The sequence below is a fragment of the Artemia sp. Qi Xiang Cuo genome, chromosome 15 (assembly GCF_049724085.1).
Source record: "Artemia sp. Qi Xiang Cuo chromosome 15, ASM4972408v1, whole genome shotgun sequence".
Classification (NCBI taxonomy): Eukaryota; Metazoa; Arthropoda; class Branchiopoda; order Anostraca; family Artemiidae; genus Artemia; species Artemia sp. Qi Xiang Cuo.
The window spans coordinates 26,591,133-26,613,251 of NC_142808.1; the positions used below are offsets into that span (position 1 = coordinate 26,591,133).

General features: G+C 34.9%; 1 protein-coding gene across 1 annotated transcript in view; it reads right to left on the reverse strand.

Annotated features, from left to right (window-relative positions):
* The window catches only part of LOC148943506 (dolichyl-diphosphooligosaccharide--protein glycosyltransferase subunit 1-like), a 57,540-nt gene that overhangs the window by 7,029 nt on the left and 28,392 nt on the right, over positions 1–22,119 (reverse strand). The window contains exons 4-7 of the mRNA XM_089101058.1: positions 20,552–20,759; positions 15,125–15,316; positions 12,560–12,798; positions 3,352–3,471 (exon numbers count right to left, since the gene is read on the reverse strand). Coding sequence (XP_088957184.1) covers positions 3,352–3,471; positions 12,560–12,798; positions 15,125–15,316; positions 20,552–20,759 — 759 coding nt within the window. The remainder of the gene's footprint in view (positions 1–3,351; positions 3,472–12,559; positions 12,799–15,124; positions 15,317–20,551; positions 20,760–22,119) is intronic.

Here is a 22,119-nt window from a genome sequence, read left to right on the forward strand (position 1 = left end):
TTACAAAGCCTTTCGTAGGTTTCCCTATTCCCTGGAGTGCGTAAAAGAAAAAAGACCAAGGGTAGCGGGAACTGGGTTGGGGACATACATAGAGCAACCATCGAAGCTACTGGAGCTGTATTTTTAGCACGATACTTTGGGAATAATTGAACGAAGATGGTAGCCATTTATTTGATATTTAGCCATTGTCAGTGGTGCCACTAAGCTTTCATGGCACTTTAGCTTCTGAAGCTACCAATCGCCGTTTGTTGTATTCTTTTAAAGATGATGTTTCCGCTCTGTATGTTACTACCGGAACTACTAGGGCTCCGAAAAGGTGGATCTTCAGTTTCAGCAGTAGGTGTTTGTTTCTCCAGATTGAGCTCAATGACTTGAAGCACGCTGAAGAAAGGGCCAGGCGTAATTTATGTCTTTTGAGGCGTCCTTTGTGGATGTCAGCTTACTTACTAGATAGATGAAGTGGTCAAGGGCACTCGATCTCTTCCCTCTGGACCGTGATTTCCTAAGTAGAAGGCCCACATCTGCATGCTGTGTTACCCGCATATCTTTCATCTTACCAGCACTGATTTTCTTCTCAAAAGGAACTAGCTACATCATCGATATGTTTGGCGTTTGCTTGCATTTTCTTTATTTGCTCATGTAGGCGATTAATATCATTGACGTATTCAAGTTGAAGAGGTATTTACCTAAGGGTACTCCCGTGACATTAGGAACAACTGCCAGTACAGCATTTGGGAATGGGGAGAACATGAGTGGGGAGAGTAGGTATCCTTGTAGCACTCTTGTAGAGGTAGATAATTTCTTATTAAGGCGTTCACTGATCTTCGCCACGCTTCTTGGCTTGTCTACATACTCATGATAATGGTAAATGTCGGTTTGAATAGCATAGAGTGCGCCATGATGTGCCAAAGACTATCTCGTCGAAGTAGTTCAAAATCTTGCTTGAAGACGAAAACAGATGGTACAGATCTTTTCTGGTACAAATAAAGTTCATTTCCAAGTCTTGACCAAGACTTGAGGGAAGCATTGTGTTTCCAACACGGCTGTTACTATTTTATGATACAGATCAATGATATTTTCAGCCTCTGCTTTAAGTAATTTCAATTGTATGACCTCTATTCGGGTTGTTTGATTTGACTTATTTGAGAGCTGATTCATTTGCTGATCTCAGAGGCAGTAAAGTGACTCCTCAACTGTGTGTGCTGATGGCCTTTGAAGCACTTCAGGATTGGGCTTTAATGTGAGATTCAGCTCTCCATAAAAGTGTTTCTTGAATTCCGGTGCTAGTACTGAAACTGGACCCATTTTATCTAAGATAGAGGATCGAGGCACTTTCATTCTTTGCGACCAGTTAGCTCTCTTACGAGTTTGAATACGGAGGTGTGAGATACCCTTCGGAAATAGTCTTCACACTGTAGGTATTTTTCAGTTATTATTATCTGCTTGTTTTGGCGAGGTCCGTTTCTCATTACCGGTAGCGATAAGCTCCTGGGTAATTCATGGCTTGTCTTTTGTGGATTTACGCACAGGGACGAGCTCAGCTGTCTCGCATTTAGTCACACTGCTTTGCAAAACAATCAGATGGATGTCGGGTGGACTCAGTAGATTAGGCGTTTCTCGCATGAGCGTCAATAGTCGTTCGTTGAGCTCCTGCCTATGCCCCCGTCTCATCCTAGGGTCTTTGAATGCTTCTATCCACAATCAGAGGACTTTCTTTTTTGGCTTGACAAAGGCTTTTAGGCGTAGGCAAAGTGATGATGTTGCACTTTTGCTTTTTAATAATTTTAATTGTCAACTTAATATTGTTTTATTTGAGTCTAATTCATGTCTATCCCTGTCTCATCCTAGGGACTTTCTTTTTTGGCTTGACAAAGGCTTTTAGGCGTAGGCAAAGTGATGATGTTGCACTTATTGCTTTTTAATAATTTTAATTGTCAACTTAATATTGTTTTATTTGAAAGTTTATATTTTTTTTCCATTTGAATTCTTATACAAAAAGATATAAAGGCTTGATTTTCCTGAAACCTTAAATCGTGTAAAATTACTAAAACCTCAGACGTGACCCTAAGTTTAGGGCATTGCAATATAAGGTGAAAACTATGAGCGAAACGAGAAGCAAATTTTTAGCTTGTAGTCAGCACTGAGAAACACTTATGCAAAGAACAGCAATTTATTTCTGCAAACGATTGCAAAAGAACGCATTACAAATATTAGCTGTATAGGGTTGAGCTGACTTCAGGTGCGTAGAGGTTCACTGAAACTGGGGATAAGTTGCATGAGGGTGAACTCAACGGGGTTGACTTTAACGAGGGATGAAATGACCAGTGTTGAATGGAGTGGGGGTTGAGTAATAAAATAGATAAGATACTTAATTAACAAAAGTAGCGAACATTAACACAGGTACGTCATCTACACAGTCAAATCATTCCGCAACATTCACCAGCAAATCCATAAATAAACTACCCCAAAACATCAAATACTTTCTAAAGGGCTAATATTCATGTTTTGGCGCTAGAAGCTGCGTAAATAATTAATTTGGGATCATTAATTAATTTGTAGAAGTCTAGTGTTTGGTCAGTGAAAAGGGAGATTCTCGAGATCGCGTTAATAGACCACGATAAGTTCATTTGAAAAAAAAGAGAAAAGAAACATTTTCAGTTTAAATCAACACGTCAATTCATATCTATGCCTATCAAGGGAACTCATGTTCCTTGTTTCAGTGCATTATCGTATGTTGATTAGTTGGGTCCAAGTATAGTTTTTACAGCTCCTTTTTGTACCATCTCAACTCTGCCTTATTGGTCCATCATCCACCAGGGATGCCAAGTTGGAGACGCATACTCAAGAAAAGGTCTAACAAAACTGCGTACTGCATAGTCTACAGTACATAAACTTCAACATTTCAGTTGGCATACCAAACCTCTTCAGGTTGGAAAAAGAATAAAAAAGTAAGAAACCCTTTTTTGTCAGAAGTCAACGTGCAAATATTGTCTTAAATCCTCGTCCATAAGTTTTCCAAGTATTAAAGTTATATTGGATAGAACTGAACGGAGGTCCAGTTGCACACACCACCCTTTATACACCTTGTCTACTACCGTTCTAAGCACATACTTGTCCCTTACTTTAATTAAATTTCCATAAAAGATTATTGTGTCCAGTGCATTCAATTCTCAGCATTTACATATCTTTTATTGAGCCTTGGTTGAATACAAGCCATGAACATCCCTCTAACATCGTTGTCTATCAGAAGGGAATAAACATAAAGTTGAAACAATTTGATGTACTAATTTTAAAAAGGTGGAATGTAACAAATGAATGTAAGTGTCTAAAAGTAAGGAAATATTTATTTACCTTGTTCAATGAAAAATCCAGGTAAGAGTAAATGATAACTGATAGATACAGAAGGAAGAAAGCCACAATGCACATAACTATTTCTCTAAGCATGAAAATACGGTTGAATCTATACTGAACCTGAAAGAAGGAAAAACCAAATGTTTAATATCCAAAACATGAAATGATATTTCATATTCTTGAAAATAATAGTCGCCATAAAATAAATTCATGCACAAACATGGCTATACAGATATGTTTTCACCTATTTTTTTGACAAGCAACACATTTTTTTGCATCGATATATACCTACTATCAGTCTACCTAAATATATCATTTTATATACCAATATATCTAAATATATCAAAATATCTAAATATATAAATATATCTAAATATATCATTCTAAATTTATCAGATATATTTCTATACAGCTTGATGAGATGGCTTAGTAAACAAGAGTTAATATATGTTTAAAATTAAAAAGAAAATGGATGCCTAATACTAGCTTATTTATTGCAAATTATTAGTTTATGCTTAGAAAAACTGGCCATTTCTGGTTTCTATTTAGCATTAGTTTTAGTCCCTTAAGACTGTCACAACATTTTGCCGTGCGTAGTTTGCCAGGTTATGTAAACACTCAAGCATTCACTCAGGAGGAACCTGAAGGACGAAATGAGCACCATTACGATCCTATACTTAGTAAATCTGAAGTAAATCTGAAGTTATTAGTAAATCTGAAGTTTAAATCTGAAGTAAATCTGAAGTTATTAGTAAATCTGAAGTTTAAATCTGAAGTAAATCTGAAGTTATTAGTAAATCTGAAGTAAATCTGAAGTTATTAGTAAATCTGAAGTTTAAATCTGAAGTAAATCTGAAGTTATTAGTAAATCTGAAGTTGCAGAGAGCTCCCGTAGCCACTTCAGCAGCCTTTTAACTAGATAGTAGAGACATCAACTATCAAATGACTTGCTTGTATTTTCTGTGAACATCAGAATTCTGCTTATCACTGAACTCTCTTTTGGTTGTCTCTCTTTTCGTGTCTTATTATTAATTGGAGTAGCCCAGCTTTGATAACGAATTCTTGTTATCAGATGTAAAAATAAGTTTCCATTGAAGGAAACAAATTCTGGTGGATTGTTTGAGCCATCCGTTCATTCCGGTTGTTTTTGAAAGGCTACAGACGGGCTAAATTAAACGTTCCATGATATTTGATTATGAATAGAGGGGTAAGGGGTTCGAGAGTAAGGGGTTTAACTAAACAGTCCCAATTAGTCTTTTTTATTGTGGATAAATCCAAGGTACAAATATACAGTTACATTGGCAGATTTACACTTCAGAACTTATCCCAATGTCTTGCACAGCATAAATATTAATAGTATCTTTGCATAAAGTATTTGCCTATGTTTATTTCCAGTTCTTGCAGGGCTTCAGATATTTAAGAGCCAAGTTATCATGCGGCTCTTAATTTCACATCACACTTACTTATTTTAATTTTCACAACAAGGTGCTAAAAAAACTTACATTTTAGCGGTTACTGATGCAGTAATCTCAAATATTACTTTTAAATTCAAATATATAAATTCTCAAGGGTTCTTTTCTTTAATTGATGGCACTAAGAGCCCTGAGCATTAAAAAAAAAAAAAAAAAAAAAAAAAAAAAAAAAAAAAAAAAAAACCAGCAAGAGCGATCTATAAAAATAAAAACTTTTGACTATTCCTTTACTTATTTTACAAATTAAAAAGTTCTATGATCTTGTGTCTCTAAAAAAATGTGAAGTCAGTTTTACAACCTATTTTACCCAGGTTTGTGGATACATTTTTGTCCATGCATAAGGCATTTACAAGTTGATTTTAACTGCGCAAGAACTGGGTCCTTTTTAAAGGCTGTAACCATGATTATTCAAACCAACAGTCGAAATCTCTTTAACCAATATTGTCTAGACTTTGAAAGTAACACACACACACACTTATATATATATATATATATATATATATATATATATATATATATATATATATATATATATATATATATATATATATATATATATATGGATTGTACAATTTTTAGAAAAATAAATATTCATGATTTTGTATACTGTGTTTGGATCTTAAGTTGAAATTTCTACTGTGTTTGTAAACATTTTGTTAACTTCTGATACATTGCATCATCATGTTTTGTTTAGAAAACTCAATAATTAAGGTATGAGAAGAAGTGAGTCAACTTTAATAGCCTAACTTTTTTGGGTGTTTATTTTTTTTAAATTATTTGAAAATAATCGAAATTTTGCAATGTTTCGTGGGATTTTCACAGGGGTCTCTCTTGGACTATTCTCTATATAAGGTAAATATGCCGTAAATCTTTTATAGTTTTATTTATGAATGAATTTTTGAGTTGTCAAAACTTACGAAAGGACTCTGTTGCGGCATTATTGTTTTAATTGTTACGGCAAATTTTACAGTTTTAACTGTTGCGGCACATTTTACACATTTACTGTTGCGGCACATCTAAACAAGAGATTTGCAAAAGAAATTGTCAGTGGATATGACTAAACCTGAAAAACAGTTACAAGTCAACAACCGTCGAAAACTCAACTGTCGGAAGTCACTCTTTACGATATTCACTTGGTTTACGAATGATTATCCGAGGTTTACGAATCCTCGGTTCACTTACGGAAAATCCCTTGGTTTCTTGGCACACAAAGAGCGTCACAATTCGGAAATCAATTGGTTTACGAATGATATGGTTAAAGAAGTTAGAAACTGGCGATAGAATCGTGATGCGTCGGGATTCAGTAAAATATTTTAGGATTATTTCAGACGAAGTGTTTAAACTTCTTGTACCATATTGAATGCATTCATTCAAAGGTGGCAAGAAACACTGATATTTCAAGAAAATTAAAGTATGTTTCCCACAACGTTTCTTAGAGTTATCATATTCTTTATTACTACTTCGTCTATGATTTTTATATCGGTTTTCTATCAACCTTTGTTCACCATTGTATGTCTTTTTTAACTACTGGTCACTGTAATGACAATTATTGCTCCCTTTTCCATTCCAAACCCTGCCATAAATTTCAAAGTGGCCTTTGTTTTGAAACTAAGTGCATGATATTACATTTGAAAAACAGGGATTATTGTGCTATAGCCAGGTGCAGTAAAATTATTAATAGTAAAATAGCTACAAGTACTCAATCAACCCAAAAGCAGAGCCCCCTTCATTAAATTAATAAAATTAGCTCACCAGCGCATACTCTTCCTTTTTTATCCCAAATCCACCCTGCTCACTAAAAAAACTTCCACCTTTACCACCCAGAAAAAAAAACTCCATATTTCCAGCAAAATCCCTTCCCTCTTAACACTCCAGTTAACCCCTCCCAAGTTGAACCCCCTGAAAATACCACCGTCTTATTTCCCTCCGATATTTTCCCACCTCCGACCCCTGCGTTTAATCCCTCGTGCCCACCCTACCAGGTTGACTCAGGTCTGAGACCTTTTGCATTTAATAATTGTCTTGTATTAAATCCTAATCGTTGGCACTTCCCGAAAACTGAAAACAAGTCGCACCTTACTCATCATGCTTCAGCTACATCCTCACCCTTCCCTCCATCTCCAAGTCCCCAAGGTAAATCCTTCTCTTACCCTACTTCTCCGCAGCATCATAATATTAAACCCCACCCAGGTAATTCTCAAACACACCAAGTATCCCTGTCGAAATTCCCCAATCGGTTTGTTTTTCCCAAAATTTTAGTTACTAATGCCGAAAGTCTTAATTTTGAAAAGCTTACTGAACTCGAGGTGCTTTCAGAATCAAATCTAATCGATATTATAGCTATTACGGAAGTACAGTCCCACGACACAGGGTCTCTGCGCCTGACAAATTATTCAGAGTTTATTAAACTCCGTCCTTTAGACCACCCACTTGGAAAAAAAGGTGGCGGTGTTTTGTTCTTGACTAAGAGTAACCTTTACCCAAAGGTTATTCGAGTCCCTAGTTTATCCGAGTACGATGAAATCCTCTGGCTAAGTATCAGACCAAAAGTTCTCCCTCGTCCATTTAATATTATTGCAATAGCCGTTTTCTATTACTCCCCAAATCAAAATATCGAGTCAAAACGTAAATTCATCCAGCAATTGCAGACAAGTGCTTATTTTTTTATTTATAAATATCCAAATGCTGGTCTTTTTTTTGTTGGCGATGAAAACCACCTTAAATTGTATTATTTTTGCTTCTCAATTAAATTTAAGAATTTTTTTAAAATACCAACAACTTGGGGAAACACCTCTCTTGATGTTATTTTAACTAATATGTATAATTTTTACAACCCTCCCTCAGCTTTGCCTCCATTAGGTGGGAGTTATCATCTTTTGATTCTTTTATCCCCCTCCTCAAATTTTAAGCATTTTTTCTCAATAACTTATGGCAGTTATCGCCCTCTTCAAAATTCTGGTCTTCTTTTTTTTTGGTATGTGGCTGAATACTGAAGATTGGTCCGATGTTTATAGTTTAAAAAATATTGATGAGAAAATGGCTTTCTTGATGAAAGCCATTTTCCACAAAAAGCTAATTGACAAATATCAAATTTGCTTCCCGGAAAAAAAATTTAAAAATTGCTCCATTGACAAACCCTTTATTAACCAAAATATAGAAACATTAATTAGAACCAAATTGAAGCTTTTCAAAAATGGTAAACCGGATGAAGCCAATAAACTAAGATAATCAATTAAAGGAGAAATTCGTAAATTGGCACAATCGTGCTAAGCAAACAAGGTCGAAGTATTGTTCACCAATAAACCAAAGAAACTGGTATTCCGAGGTTGAAAAGCTGTGTGGCAGGAGGCTTGAACAGCTCAACTTCAATCTATCCGAGTCCCTTGATGTTACTGCCAATAATCTAAATAAAATCCTCGCTTCCATTGTCCAGAGTCTTCCACCACTGTCCGACCAATTACCATCAGGAACCCTTTCCCCTTCTTTACCCACTGTTTCTCCGTCTGAGATAGAAAGAAGAATTCAAAAACTAAGAAAGACAAGTATTTGTCCTTTGGATATCTCCTTTCCTCTTATTAGTGCCTTCGGTGATTTCTTGTCTAAGCCCTTGTCTTTCCTGTTTAACAAGATTACCGAGTCTGGGCAAATTCCTACAATTTGGAAACAGGGTTTCATAACCCCTTTGAAAAAGAAAAACGGAAAGCCTGGTTTTGAAGGCGTCCGGCCTATTACTCTTACTCCTATTTTCTCGAAATTTAATGAAGGATTACTTGCAGATTGGCTAAAGGAAAAAATCCTACCACTTACTGACTTGAAACAATTTGGGAACCTAAAATCCACCTCTACTTCCCATTACCTCGTTTCTCTTATTGATCACATCGGGAAAATCCTTGAAAAGCCTAATTCCTGGCTAAATTTAATTTCTATCGACCTTCAGAAAGCATTTGACCTTGTTAACCACAATATTTCAATTGAGAAACTTGTCAACGAGTTCAATATTGATCCCTTACTGGTGAAATTAGTTGCCTCCTTCTTAACAAATAGATCGCAAGTTGTCAAATACCAAAATCATTATTCAAATCCTCTCCCTGTCCACAACGGCATACCCCAAGGTACTCTCCTAGGTCCCCTCCTTTTTTCAGTAATGACCAACAGCCTCGCAAAGGAATTTCCTGACCGATGGAAATTTGTTGATGACCTAACGGTTGTTGAAACTTGCTTCAGAAATTTAATAAGTGACCCTATGGGTATCCTCAATGAAATTGGAGACGAGGCTTTAGACTTAGACATGCCAGTAAACCCCTCTAAGTCCATGATAATGCCCATTTGTTTCCTCAAATCCTCGCCCTATTTTCTTAATCCTATCCCTCCTGAAATTTCTGTTCTTCATTTAAACTACTTGGCGTCACAATTTCTTCAAATTTAAAGTGAGATATCCACGTTAAAGACATCATCCATAGAGCTAATGTGTCTATCGCCCTCCTTAAGCTCCTAAATAAATTCAGCGCCCCCCTTCCCACTCCTTAAGGATTTACACGTCTTTTGTACGCCCGCATCTAGAATATGCTTGTCCAGTTTGGCACCCTGGTATCTCTCGCGAAGAATCGGAAAAAAATCGAATCAATTCAAAAAAAGGCCTTACGAATAATTTTCAAAGAAGGTAAGGTTCCATACTCTCTGCTCCTAAAAAAAAGCTAGTCTGAAAACCCTGAAGCAAAGGAGGGGTTCGTTGTGCCTCCGTTTTGCAAAAAATGCCACAACAGATCCTCGGACGGCAAGTATTTTCCCCAAACGTCACTTCTCATCCAGATTACGGCCGCCTCGAGCTGTTTCTGATCACATCCTGCTTTGTCCCCCATTCGCTGCGTTACTTCCAGATACGAAAGAACTTTTATCCCGTTCATTACATAAAAAATTAATAAAATATCTCAATAGTTTCTTTTTTTCCCTCTATTTTGTTTATTAGCTGTTGGTACTTCCCATTTCTTTGCACTCATTTGCTTGCACCCCCCCCCCTTTCTGGACCAGTATTTATTGTTTTTACCTCTTTTATTAATTTACCGCAGTTGAATTGTTGACACTTTCTTAGTATCCCTTTTAATTTAATTGCATTTATGTCTCGCTTTAAGTTTAGTTTACCAGTTTTTAATGCATTTATGTCTCGCTCTAAGTTTAGTTTGACCAATTTTTGTTTTTTTAATTTTTTAATTGACTTTTTACAGTTTTAATTATTGACTTTTAAATGATGTTCATTATGGTTTTCTCTATTTCGTTGTTGTTATTTGCATTTTTAGTGTAACCATTTATATTGTCGACTCCAAAGTCCGAATATAAATGTGAGTCGTAAAGACTCAAATTCTTTACGAGATTCTTTTTTTATTCCTTTTGAAAGCCCAGAATCCGATTTAATGAAAAATGATTTTAATGATTTTATTCTGAATGGATTTTCAAAATTTTGAAGTAAACCTGGATGGAAATAGTCGTAGCTGCTGATTAGGTGAAAAAGGGGGGTTTCTTGGATTTTGTCATTTTCACATCTAGTAAAATGGATTGTCAGATAAAAAATTTAATGGGAAGTAAAGGCTAGTGTCCTAGTTGTACCTTTCTGGGGTCCTGACACCGTCCAACTTCAAACGTGGATGTATTAAGTGTTTGTGAATCTTTTTTAGATGAGTCAACTAGTCACTTAGCAAATGTTAATGGTTATAATTTTATTTTTAAGACTAGCAATGCTAGATCGAGAGAGGGCCTTGTTTTTTATTCATAGTGATATTTTTTATAGAACTGCTTCATATTTTGATTTAATTTATTAAAAAGTGGTTTTTGAATTCCTCGTTGTTTAGCTTGATTTCGGGACTGGTAAATTTTTGAGTTGCATGTTCTATAGGTCACCTAGTTCTTCGGTACAATATTTTATGAGTAAGTCTGATATAATAATGAATATAATATTTTATATTTTATTTCGTTGTCTTCAGTGTTATTTTCAAGGTAAATTAAGCGTGTTTATACTCCCTCTCTCCCCCAATTTATTATTGACCGTGTACTTCTACTGTTCATCTTAAACCAATACACAATCTATAAGATTGTATAATCCGTATTTCTTAGAGTTTGATCCTAAGTCTTCAGTTAGATCCACTTCTGCGGTGAGACAGGTTATGCAATTCGCCGGTCTTTGTACCACTTGCAAGGCGGAGTTTATTTAAACTATCAAGAAGAATTAAGATGAAACATGACTGATTGAATTGGCTAAGTGGAAACAGTGAATTTCTGGGAATTGGAATATCTGGGTATGGGAATTTCTTAAAGGAATAGGCAAGATCCAGAATCCCATTTTTAACGAAAAAAAAACCCATATCCAGCTATGTAGTTTTTGTTGGTTGCGGTTGCCAAACTTAGAAAAAATGACACGTAGACAAAAATCCGCAAAAAACAAGCTAAACCACAGGGCAGTACTAGACAGCTCAGGTGTAGATTTTCTTTGAATATATAGTTCCCTTGGGAATCGCAAGTAACAGAAGGCTTTGGAAATTTTAATAACTGTTGCCAAGTACTAGGTATAATATTTTCAATGTAAGTTAATTTAGAATACCATCGATGGTATTCTAAATGCTCAGGGTTTCCTATGTTCAATATTCAGCATACAATATATCGCTGAGAGTGTGATCGATGAATCTGAGAGGTTATTCTTTTGGTGGTTGCTGAGAAACCGAACCTAAGAGCCCAAGCCTTGGATTTGTTGAAATTACTTATTAGTCAAGTGTTAGATTTTTTTTTATCACAAAAAGCTCCTAACTAGAGAAATGAAGACTATCTTCTCATTAAGGGAATAATTTACTACCAAAAAAAAAGAAACGAAAAAAGGGGGAAACTCTCTATATACAGAGAGACTTCCTACATATATATAGGGAAGAGCCTCAGAAATAGTCTTTAAATACCTTTATAAAAAGTAAACGTTAAAATCGTGCCCAAGCCGCCATCTTTTGTAACTTTTATCTTCGGACAGAGTTTCTTTTTTAAGAACCAAGACATCATTCTACCTGAACATACATTACATATAAATAAGATGTGAAACGTTAATTTTACTTTTCTATTCGGGAGGGGGGGGGGGTATTCAATTTTAGAAACAGAGCAGATAAAATAGGTGAATTATATGAGAAATTAACTAGTTGCGCTCCAGCGACGGTGCAATCTTAAAATATTATCGATCTTTAAATATTATCGAACTACAAACTATTTCATCAGCCTGATTTTCAACATAATCTTTTCCCCAATGAGCAGTACAATTTTATTTTTTGGTAAAATTGTGGTTTCTTCAATCAGATCTTAATTAAAACAAAACGTACTGTATTTACTAGATTAAGTGCCTATTGTATTGTTTTGTTACCAATTTATAATATTAATTTTATTTCCTTTGGAAATATACTTATTTTTGGAAACCGCAGTCTTTTTGCGGAAAAAAATATTTTCAAATTTAAATTATTAGTTTTGCCTTTATATTTTCATGCTTCAACGCGGTAACACATATGAAAGCATAGTACTGCCCTAGAAACCTAATAATTTTGAATCAACCAAAAGAAAATCTTATAAATTTGGGGTTTTTAGGAATTGTCTAGGGGCAAAAATATTTTTTTTTCGATGGCCTTGGTACTTTAAATATTATTATGGGAAATTAAATAATCTTTATGATATTACGTCACTTTATCCAAGAGTATATAGGCTATATAAAATAAACAAACCTCAAAATCTTGAATATGCTCATCAACGAGATTTTGAGCCAAGAAAGTTATCACTGGTCTTCCACCAATATCTAAAAACGTATAAAATAGCCTATTCTCAAGACGTTCCACATCGTATGGAGTAGATATTTCGATGTCCGTGACTCCTTCAGGCAGTATAACTTGAATCTCCAAATTCTTTACAAAAACATTGTCAAATATGTGATCAAGTAAACGGAGCTTCAAGGTATAAAAATCCCCTAGTCAAAGAAATACACATAGAAATTAAAATAAAAATAAGTTAAAGAGATCCTAACAACACTTAATCAATTGTCTAAGATGTGATCAAGTAAACGCAGCTTCAAGGTATAAAAACCCCCTAGTTAAAGAAATACCCATAGATATTAACAAGAGTTAGAAGTTAAAAAGACGTTTATAAGGTGAAGTTTTAATAAGATGATTAATTGTCAAAGAAATGTGATCAAGTAAACGGAGCTTCAAGGTAAAACATCCTCTGGAAATACACATGGACATTAACGCACAAGGAAATTGATACAATGGAAAAAAAGTATTACAGCTATCAATATGCACTGTTGACAAACAATACTTTCGGTTTACTTGATGACATCATCTTATATCAGTTGGTTTTTAGCCTCTGAAATTTATATACGAGTTTTACTCATCAAATTATTGTACACGGAATCTTATAAGGTACTTATGCATTAAACAAAATAGAGTATCATAGTTTTATATAGAAAAAAATTAGCCAAAGCGTAAGTACTGCATTAATCGATTAAGCCCAAAATTCGCCAACATAATTAATGTTACAAAGAGTTAACAGATATATTTGACACTAGTTCTGCATCCCATTGCATTCTACCAGAAAGAAAAAATGAAAATGAGGCAATTAAAATAATAGCTACTAATTAATTGAGAGGCAAATGTTTAAATGGCTACACGCACGGGTAAATGGCGGGAGTAAGTATGACTCTCTTATTGAAAAATTCTCAATTTTCAGTCGTCACAAGAGCCCTAACTGACCTGTTCGCCAACACTAGGCCCGTTTTTTAGCACTAAGATCTAACATCTAGCATCTTTCTGCAAAGATTATCGTTTTTTTAACTCATCTTTGTTCTAAGATCTTACAGCTCGCTGATGTTAGCGAAATGTGTGAAGACGGCCACTATTCTCCCGTATAGAACAATGATGAGAGAACTTTGATGATATACTCATCATTGTTCTCAGACCGCTGATCAGAGCAGAATGATGAAAGACGTTTGCACAAAAACGACCAAAGATGTAAGATCTTAGCACATTGATGAGTGAAAAAAAGCCCCCACTGAGTCGTGATTTACCTAGTTTGCTTCCACATCTTAAACATGAAAATATGCATAATAAATAAAAATTTCTAGAAACAGATGTCAGTAATGGCCATAATCAATTTCCCTCATTGTTCACACTCAATGCTGGAAGTCTAGATCAAGACAAGATAGCTGAGTATATTTGATATCTAGTATTTTTGTGAAATTTATCACTGTCGATTAAAAGGATTATATCCCTATTTGAACCTTTATTTATTTGTCTCTTTTTACATAAATTAAAATTTCAAGAAACAAATGTCAGTAATGGCCATAATCAATTTCCATCATTGTTCACACTCAATGCTGGAAGTCTAGATCAAGACAAGATAGCTGAGTATATTTGATATCTAGTATTTTTGTGAAATTTATCACTGTCGATTAAAAGGATTTTATCCCTATTTGAACCTTTATTTATTTGTCTCTTTTTACATAAATTAAAATTTCAAGAAACAGATGTCAGTAATGGCCATAATCAATTTCCATCATTGTTCACACTCAATGCTGGAAGTCTAGATCAAGACAAGATAGCTGAACTAGAAGGTTACGGTGATGCGCTGTAACTATCAATAATTGCAGTCATAGAAGTGCACTGACAAAGAAGTGGTTATCTGAAGATAAGAACTTTACTGAGTTTATTCAGTTACGACCTCATGACCATCCTCGTGTGACAAAATGTGGGGCGTAATACTGATAGTTACGATGAGCAAGGTCATATCCATGATTTTTTTTCAGAGAGAGGGGGGGGGGGGTACACAAAACTTTAAAAAAAATTACAGGACATTTCGGAGTTCTAGAAAGCAACCAAATACCTATAACGAACTAACTAAAGAAAATTCCTATATCTGAGCTCCAGAAGAGCTATTAGAAATGAAAAATTTGCCCAAGGCAATCGCTTTGACGGAAATAATGTAAAATAGTCATTTTAGTTCAATTTTTTTTTCGTCAGTATCATTACTTTATTTACGCATCTCTTACATTGGATGGTTAGTGTTTAATGAGCCACTCACTGAACACACACTGATATTCACTTTTTAATCTCAGTATTAATGGATATAACCACTATCCTAAATTGATTACACTTAGGTCCTTAAGATGGAGTAATAAAACACGTATAATAATTAGACCGGTGGTATCACAGCTATGTGGAACAAAATCAGCTTTCAGGAGTAACTGCAATAAGATTCTTTAAATGGAATACTTTTGAGATAAAACCATTTGTTCTTACCATTTCGATAAAGATACTCATAAGATGGCACGTTATAGCCAAGGACATAGTGAGTTTTCCAGCCACCGAAGAGAGGGAAACGAGGTCTCAATTCTGCTTCAACAGACTCCTTCAGAACTCGGACGTTGGATGTAGATATATTCCCGATATGGTCACGATAGTAAATGTCCTTCGCAGCTGCTGGTAAAACAGTCTAAAATAAAATACAATAAAAACACTTAAACAACAAGGATTTTATGTTTCACGGTTCCACTTGCTTCGTCATTGAATACCAGTGCTCTTCCGAACTATCATCAGCTACCCTATTTTTTAGAGATAAAAGAGGACGAATGACCTCAGGGTGACGCAAAAGCCAGCAAGTTTGGAACTGTGTAGACATTTTTTGTTCATATCTCTTCTCCCAGACGTAGCCAATCACCTAAACCGTATGATTACTTATCCTCTTTTTGGCCAATTAGCAGAATAAAATATTTGAAATCAAGTTCTATTTGCACGGTCTAAAAGCAATTAAATTAATATCAAACAGTTCGTGGTAAAGAACTGTAAGTAAGGAGCGAGCCGGCTCAATAGTAACTGAAACTAAAAAAAGGGAATTTTGATACCAATAGATACATCGAAAGAATCAGATTTTTATGCTGATTTCAAATATATAAGTTTCATCAAGCTTAGTCCTGTCCATCAAAAGCTACGCGCCTGAGAAAATTTACCTGATATTCGAAAACACCCCCTAAAAGTTATAGAACCTTAATGAAAATAAAATCGTCAGATCCAGCATTTCCGTAAACCTTACTGTAGATGTTTCAAGCTCCCATCTGCAAAAATGTGGAATTTTGTATTTTTTTGCCAGGTGAAAGATAACGGATGCGTGTTTATTTGTTTTTTCCCCCAGGGGTGATCGTATCGACCCTGTGGTCCTAGGATATCGCGGGAGGGTTCATTCGAACGGAAGTTAAAAGTTCTAGTGTCCTTTTTATGTGACCCCAAAAAATGGAGGGCAACTAGGCCCCCTCCCCCACTCATTTTTTCCCAAAGTCACACGATCCAAAATTTTTAGATAACCATTTTGTCCAGCATGGCCGAAAAATATATATAACTATGTCTTTGAGGATGACTGAATCCCCACAGTTCCCAGGGGAAGGGCTGCAAGTTATGAACTTAGCCCAATGTTTAAATATAGTATTGGTTATTGGGAATTATACATACGTTTTCAGGAGCGATTTTTTCTGGTAGGGGGGGGGGGTTACGTGTGAGGATCTTTCCAAGGAGGAAGTTTTCATGGGGGAAGGGACATTGCCATGAAGCGGGCGCCGGATTTCCCAGCATTATTTAAAAAAACGACCAGAAATTAAATGAAAATAGCAAGTTTTTCAACTGAAAGTAAGGAGTAACATTAAAATTTAAAACAAACAGAAATTATTGCGTATATGATCGGGTTCAACCCCTCCCCCAGTCAATACCTCACTCTTTACGCTAAAGTTTTTTTTAATACTTTCATAAGAGCTATTTATTCTAATTAACGGCCTCTGTGTATTTTTATTACTAATAAAAACGTTCGTAAATAAAATTAAACAACTTTCGAGAAAGCCATTTAGCCAAAAAAAGTAAAATTAATACGCAAATTTCATTTTAATTATTCATGAACGGTGAGCCAAAATCAAAACCTGCATTAACTCAAAAACGTTCAGAAATTAAATTAAAAAAAAAGTGTTTTTAACTTAAAGTAAGGAGCGACACTAAAACTTAAAACGAACAGAAATTATTCTGTATATGAAAGGGGCTGTCCTCTCCTGAACGTCCCGCTCTTTACGCTAAAGTTTGACTCTTTCTCACAACTCTATTTTTTTAAACAATAAAGCTTTAGCGTAAAGAGCGATGAGGGGGGGGGGGGACAGCCCCTTTCATAAATAGAATAATTCCTGTTCGTTTTAAGTTTTAATGTCGCTCCTTACTTTCTGTTAAAAAAACTTGTTTTCTTTTATTGAATATTAAAAAAATCCAAACGAAGAATACGAAAGTACTGCTCTTACATTGGCTTGACTTTTAGCTTCGAAAATACCAAGGATTTTCGGAACTTTTCGGAACGAATAATATGGAACTTCTAGCTAAGCTATGAGAAGATTAAGATATTTATTATACTGAGCGTACATATTTTCTCTATTTATGGCTATTATTGAGCAAAAACATGTACAAGTACATTGAATAACTCACGCTATTTTTCAGTCTCTCCCTATAGCTTAGCACGTTCTTTGCAAACTATCATTTTATTGAACGAGGGGTTACAACAGACAACGAATTCAAAATTTGGCGAAAGATACCTTCACTGTCACCAATCACCATCCACACCTCAAAGGGTGCCCAGTTATGTCTACCCAGTGTTACCACTATGCCCGATAGGACTTTAACCACTTGTCAGGTTTTAGTTTCTTCCTTTTTTTTGGTCCATTTTCACTGGCTTGGTATGTTTTTTAAATATTTTTGCAATACCAAGATCAAGTTTACTATAAACCGCCATGTCAACGACAGAGAGCGGCCCTCTAAAAACACTCGCCAAACTTGCCATGGTTCTCAACCCCTCGGCTTATTATCTTATTACAATAATTTAGTTTAGTTTTTCCTTATATTAATAAAAAAAAAGTTTTTTCTGGTGGAAGTAAAGAACGAAGAACTTAAAATCAACAAAAATTATTGCTTCACAGTTTATGCAACGTATGTATGCAAAATCAGTACAAATAAAGTAAGTACATAATTTTTTTTTTAAACTTCAAGAAAGATAAGTTTTCAGTAAAGCGCTAGCTTTAAAGAATTCTATAAATGTAAGGAAGAAATACGAATCATTTTATTTGTACCAATATTGCAGATAAATATTGCATAAAGTACAATGAAGTAATTTCATTTTTTATGGGGCGTGATTGTCTCATTGAAAATTAATTATAAAAGGTTTCTGTATACATCAATTTCCTTTAAAATGAGCCAGTAAACACCTCTCTATTATGATGCTACAATACCTACGATTATGCTGTCATTCATCAATCTTGACCATGAAAATGCAGTTTTTTCGTAAAAAAAGATTTTATATTATTTTTTTTTAATAGCAAAAGGTTTTTTAACCCCAACAATTTCCTTTAAAATGAGCCATGAACTACGATGTTCCAATGCCCCGCTATCTGAGGAAAAAAAGATGCCGTATATGCAGAATATCGTGGTTACAGCCACTTTCCTTGATTTTCAGGCTACTATATTTCCTTTGTTGTTCAACCTAAGGGACTATAAGTTTCCTACATAGTGGTTTCGGAAAAAGCGGTTCTAAGAGTATACTCCTTTTCTTGATCTGATCCGGGTTGCAGCGGTTGCTAGTACGAGACGATCACGTCCAATGTTAAGAAATATATAAACCCATAACTCATAAAAAAAAGTCAGATCAAAATTCTAGTTTTAGGAGTTATGACCTATTTCATTTTCTACTATGGGGCGTAATCGTCTCTTACTAGGTTGCTAGCTACCGCTGCAACCCGGATCAAAGTATTAAGCTCCACCCCATAAAATGACATAACGAGTCAATTGAAGCAAAAAGAAAACCAAACTAATTAAAAAATTTTCAGGAATTTTTCTGGTTTGAATTAAAAAATTAAAATCATTGCTCAGGCACCCTAATATTTTTGCTGTTTGCAGTCAAATAAAATTATTTTATTTAAAATTTTCAGGAATTATTCTAGTTTCAGCTGACAAATCAGATTTTTTGCTTCCCCCCCCCCCCAAAATTACTACAGTTTACATAACTATGTCTACAAGCTACTTATAACGGTTAAAGTTCTTTTTAAAAATACTGAATTTATTTTAAATATTTGTTTGTTAATTACCAAAGCGCGTAAATGTGACAAATTCCTCATGTTAATAACATGAGCAACAACTGTTATAGAAAAATGCAGTTTTTCGTGAAAAATTGATTATATTAATTTTTTTTTTTTTAATTACAAAAGGCTTTTAACCACACTAATTTCCTTTAGAATGAGCCATTAAATAGCTCTCTACGATGTCTCAGTGCCAAGCTATCTGAGGAGAAAGAGAGAGAGAGAAAAAAAAAAAAAAAAAAAAAAAACCGTATACGCAGTATATCGTGGTTTCAGCTACTTTTTTTGATTTTCAAGCCAATAAATTTTCCTTGTTGTTCAAGCCAAGAGACGGTAAAATTTCTACATAGGGGATTTGGAAAAGGCGGTTCTAAGAGTGTTTTGATCTGACTCTTATTTTAGGAGTTATGGGCTATTGAAGTTTTTATTAAGGGACGTAATCGTCTCATAAGTTCTTTGTGAAAATATTGATTTTATTTTAAATGTATTTTTGTTAATTACAAAAGCACGTAGATGTGACAAATCCTTGATTGTAATAACATGAGCTACTACAGTGTTATAGAAAAAATTATGTTTTTCGTAAAAAAAATGATTGTATTCTAAAAATTAATTTTTTAAATTACAAAATGTTTTTTAACCACATCCATTTCCTTTAAAATGAGCCATTAAACTGCAGGAGTTGTGGGCTATTGTAGTTTTTATTAAAGGACGTGATTGTCTAGGGGACGGATAGGGACGGATATATCTGCCCATATCTACTGTATAAATATAAAAGATACGAGTGGATACGTGAGGAGGAGCTAGAAAAATCCTATAAACTGGAAAATTGAAATCACAGTGAAAGTGGCATTTGCACTAATGGTATTGCATAAATATTCATACAATGGGCATAACATACCGAATAGTGGCCCGAGTGAGGGGACACATCTACATAGCAGATACAAGTGGATATTTGAGGTGGAGCTTAGCAAGTCCAATTAGAATGCTTTGCAGAATATTATGCATGCAAAGACACTATTGGAAAAGTAAGTAATCTGAAACGAACTAGAAGACATTATCTTCTGATGTCAAAGTAAGTTACCTCTGTGCATTTTTTTCATCTTTGTTATTTGTGTTTTAGCCTGAAGAATGCTATTTCAATGTCCAGAAACTACCACTTTTAAACTACTCTACATAAAAAAATCAATAACATATAACAATATATGGACAAGACAGATGATAAATTTGTAGGAATATATCGTCAGAAGCAGTTTTCCATGCAATAGTTCAATTTTAAACGATAACCTACAAAATAGTAAGAGTTCACACTTTCTTCGAAAAAAATAACAAAATTCAGTCACATATTCCCTTTACAGTAAATTTTCACTACAAGAAATTTTCGTCCTTATGCCAAATGAAGAATAAACAAATTATTACGATTCTCCTCAGGAAAATTGTTTACAATAAAAATGTCTCTTTTTACACTGTCGATTAAAAGGATTTTTATCCCTATTTGAACTTTAATTTATTTGTCTCGTTTTTACAAAAGCGTTAACAAAGACAGCTACTGTGAGAAAAATTTGAAGCATCAAAAATCTAATCTTAAACTTCTTCACAACATTAGCACTTGCTCCGTCCCTTTGAAAGTCAAATCTTGAAAAGGATCCGTTAAGTTTGGCTTCAGTATACAGACCATCCACCGTTTCTTCAACGGCTATTTTTCCCCAATGAGAAAGCTCTATGGTCCTTAACAGTGAAGTCACAGTCAAAAACGTCTTTGAATTCTCGTAATGGACAAAAAGCTCCTCCTACAAAAGCAAAGCAAAAGCAAAAAAAATAAAATATTTAACCAACTTCCACGGCCAGAAAATCTGAAAAAAAGGAGACTCGATAAGGTGCTTTCTCCGAAAGATTGCGTTTGTTTGCTACACCCACACATTAACAGAATAGTGCCAGATCAGATACTCTCTGCCTTTACTTAAAAAAACAAAACAAAAAAAAGACTAACTGATTAATATTAGGAAAAGTATCGGTAGCAGTATTTGTGAAAACCCCTACTGAGTTTGATTTCTACAACGGTATAGAGGAGTTTGGTTTTCTTTGTCGAGGTTTCTTTGCAAAGCTTCCGTTTCTTTGGACGATGTTGGCTATTCTTCAAGCTATTTTGACTTAGCGTATAGCATAAGTTGGGCTAGGTTCATTCAAGCGACATCTGTTTTTGATGACTTTCACGGATCTCAAATTAGCTTCTTAAGCTAGCTAAGCCTCTCATCTTCTGTCTGTTGTTTCTCATGTTCTTCTTTTGCTTTCTTCACTTCTTCAAGCTCTAGGTATGTCCTGCAGATTGTGTCACGAACTAACCGACATAGCGTTTTTGTAATTGGGAGCAATCTCGTCAGTTTTTCGCGACTTCATTCCGTCAAACAAAATCATTCAAGTTTTGTGCCTCTTAGATCCTATGAAGGCTTAGATCCTTTGGTAAGAACAGCCACCGACTTCAAAAACTCTGTTTCTACGTCCATGTGAGGGACCAATGCAACAATTTAATACCTTGGCGATAATTGAATATCTATATACATGGTCTAACTTTGAAAGCCTCCAGTCATTGCAGAGTCAGTCAGCAGGAGATCGAAAAGACACAAATCCGGGAACCATAGCAATATCATCTACAACAATAACAATATCATCACTGCTAGCAATATCATCTTCTTTGTAGTTTTCTGTTCTCTGGCTTGATACAATGAAGATAGATTAAAACCAATCCTGAATCCAAAGCCAATTTCTTCAAAATGCATTTTGATGCAGCAACATAAGCGCCGTTTGCCTGTGACCTCAAAGTACATCGCATATACATTGTTAAAATCTTCTCGATTATCACATAGTTACATCAGTAAGTACTAGTTGATTTGGCGAACAAAACCCTGGTTTTAATCACATTCTTCCTTTTACCTCGACTACAACTTCAGGCTTCATTTATATACCCATTAAAACTAGTAAAAAGTGACAAATCTCGTGAGACATCGTACAGATCTAAGGCTTTTCAGTATGAAATGCACCAGGGAAACCTGCGAAGACTTTGGTTAATGAGACGCCAAACAAAAGAAAGTTTTGCTTGTGGATCTTTCGGCGTGTCTGATATTTCTTTGCAACCACTTGATTCCACAATGG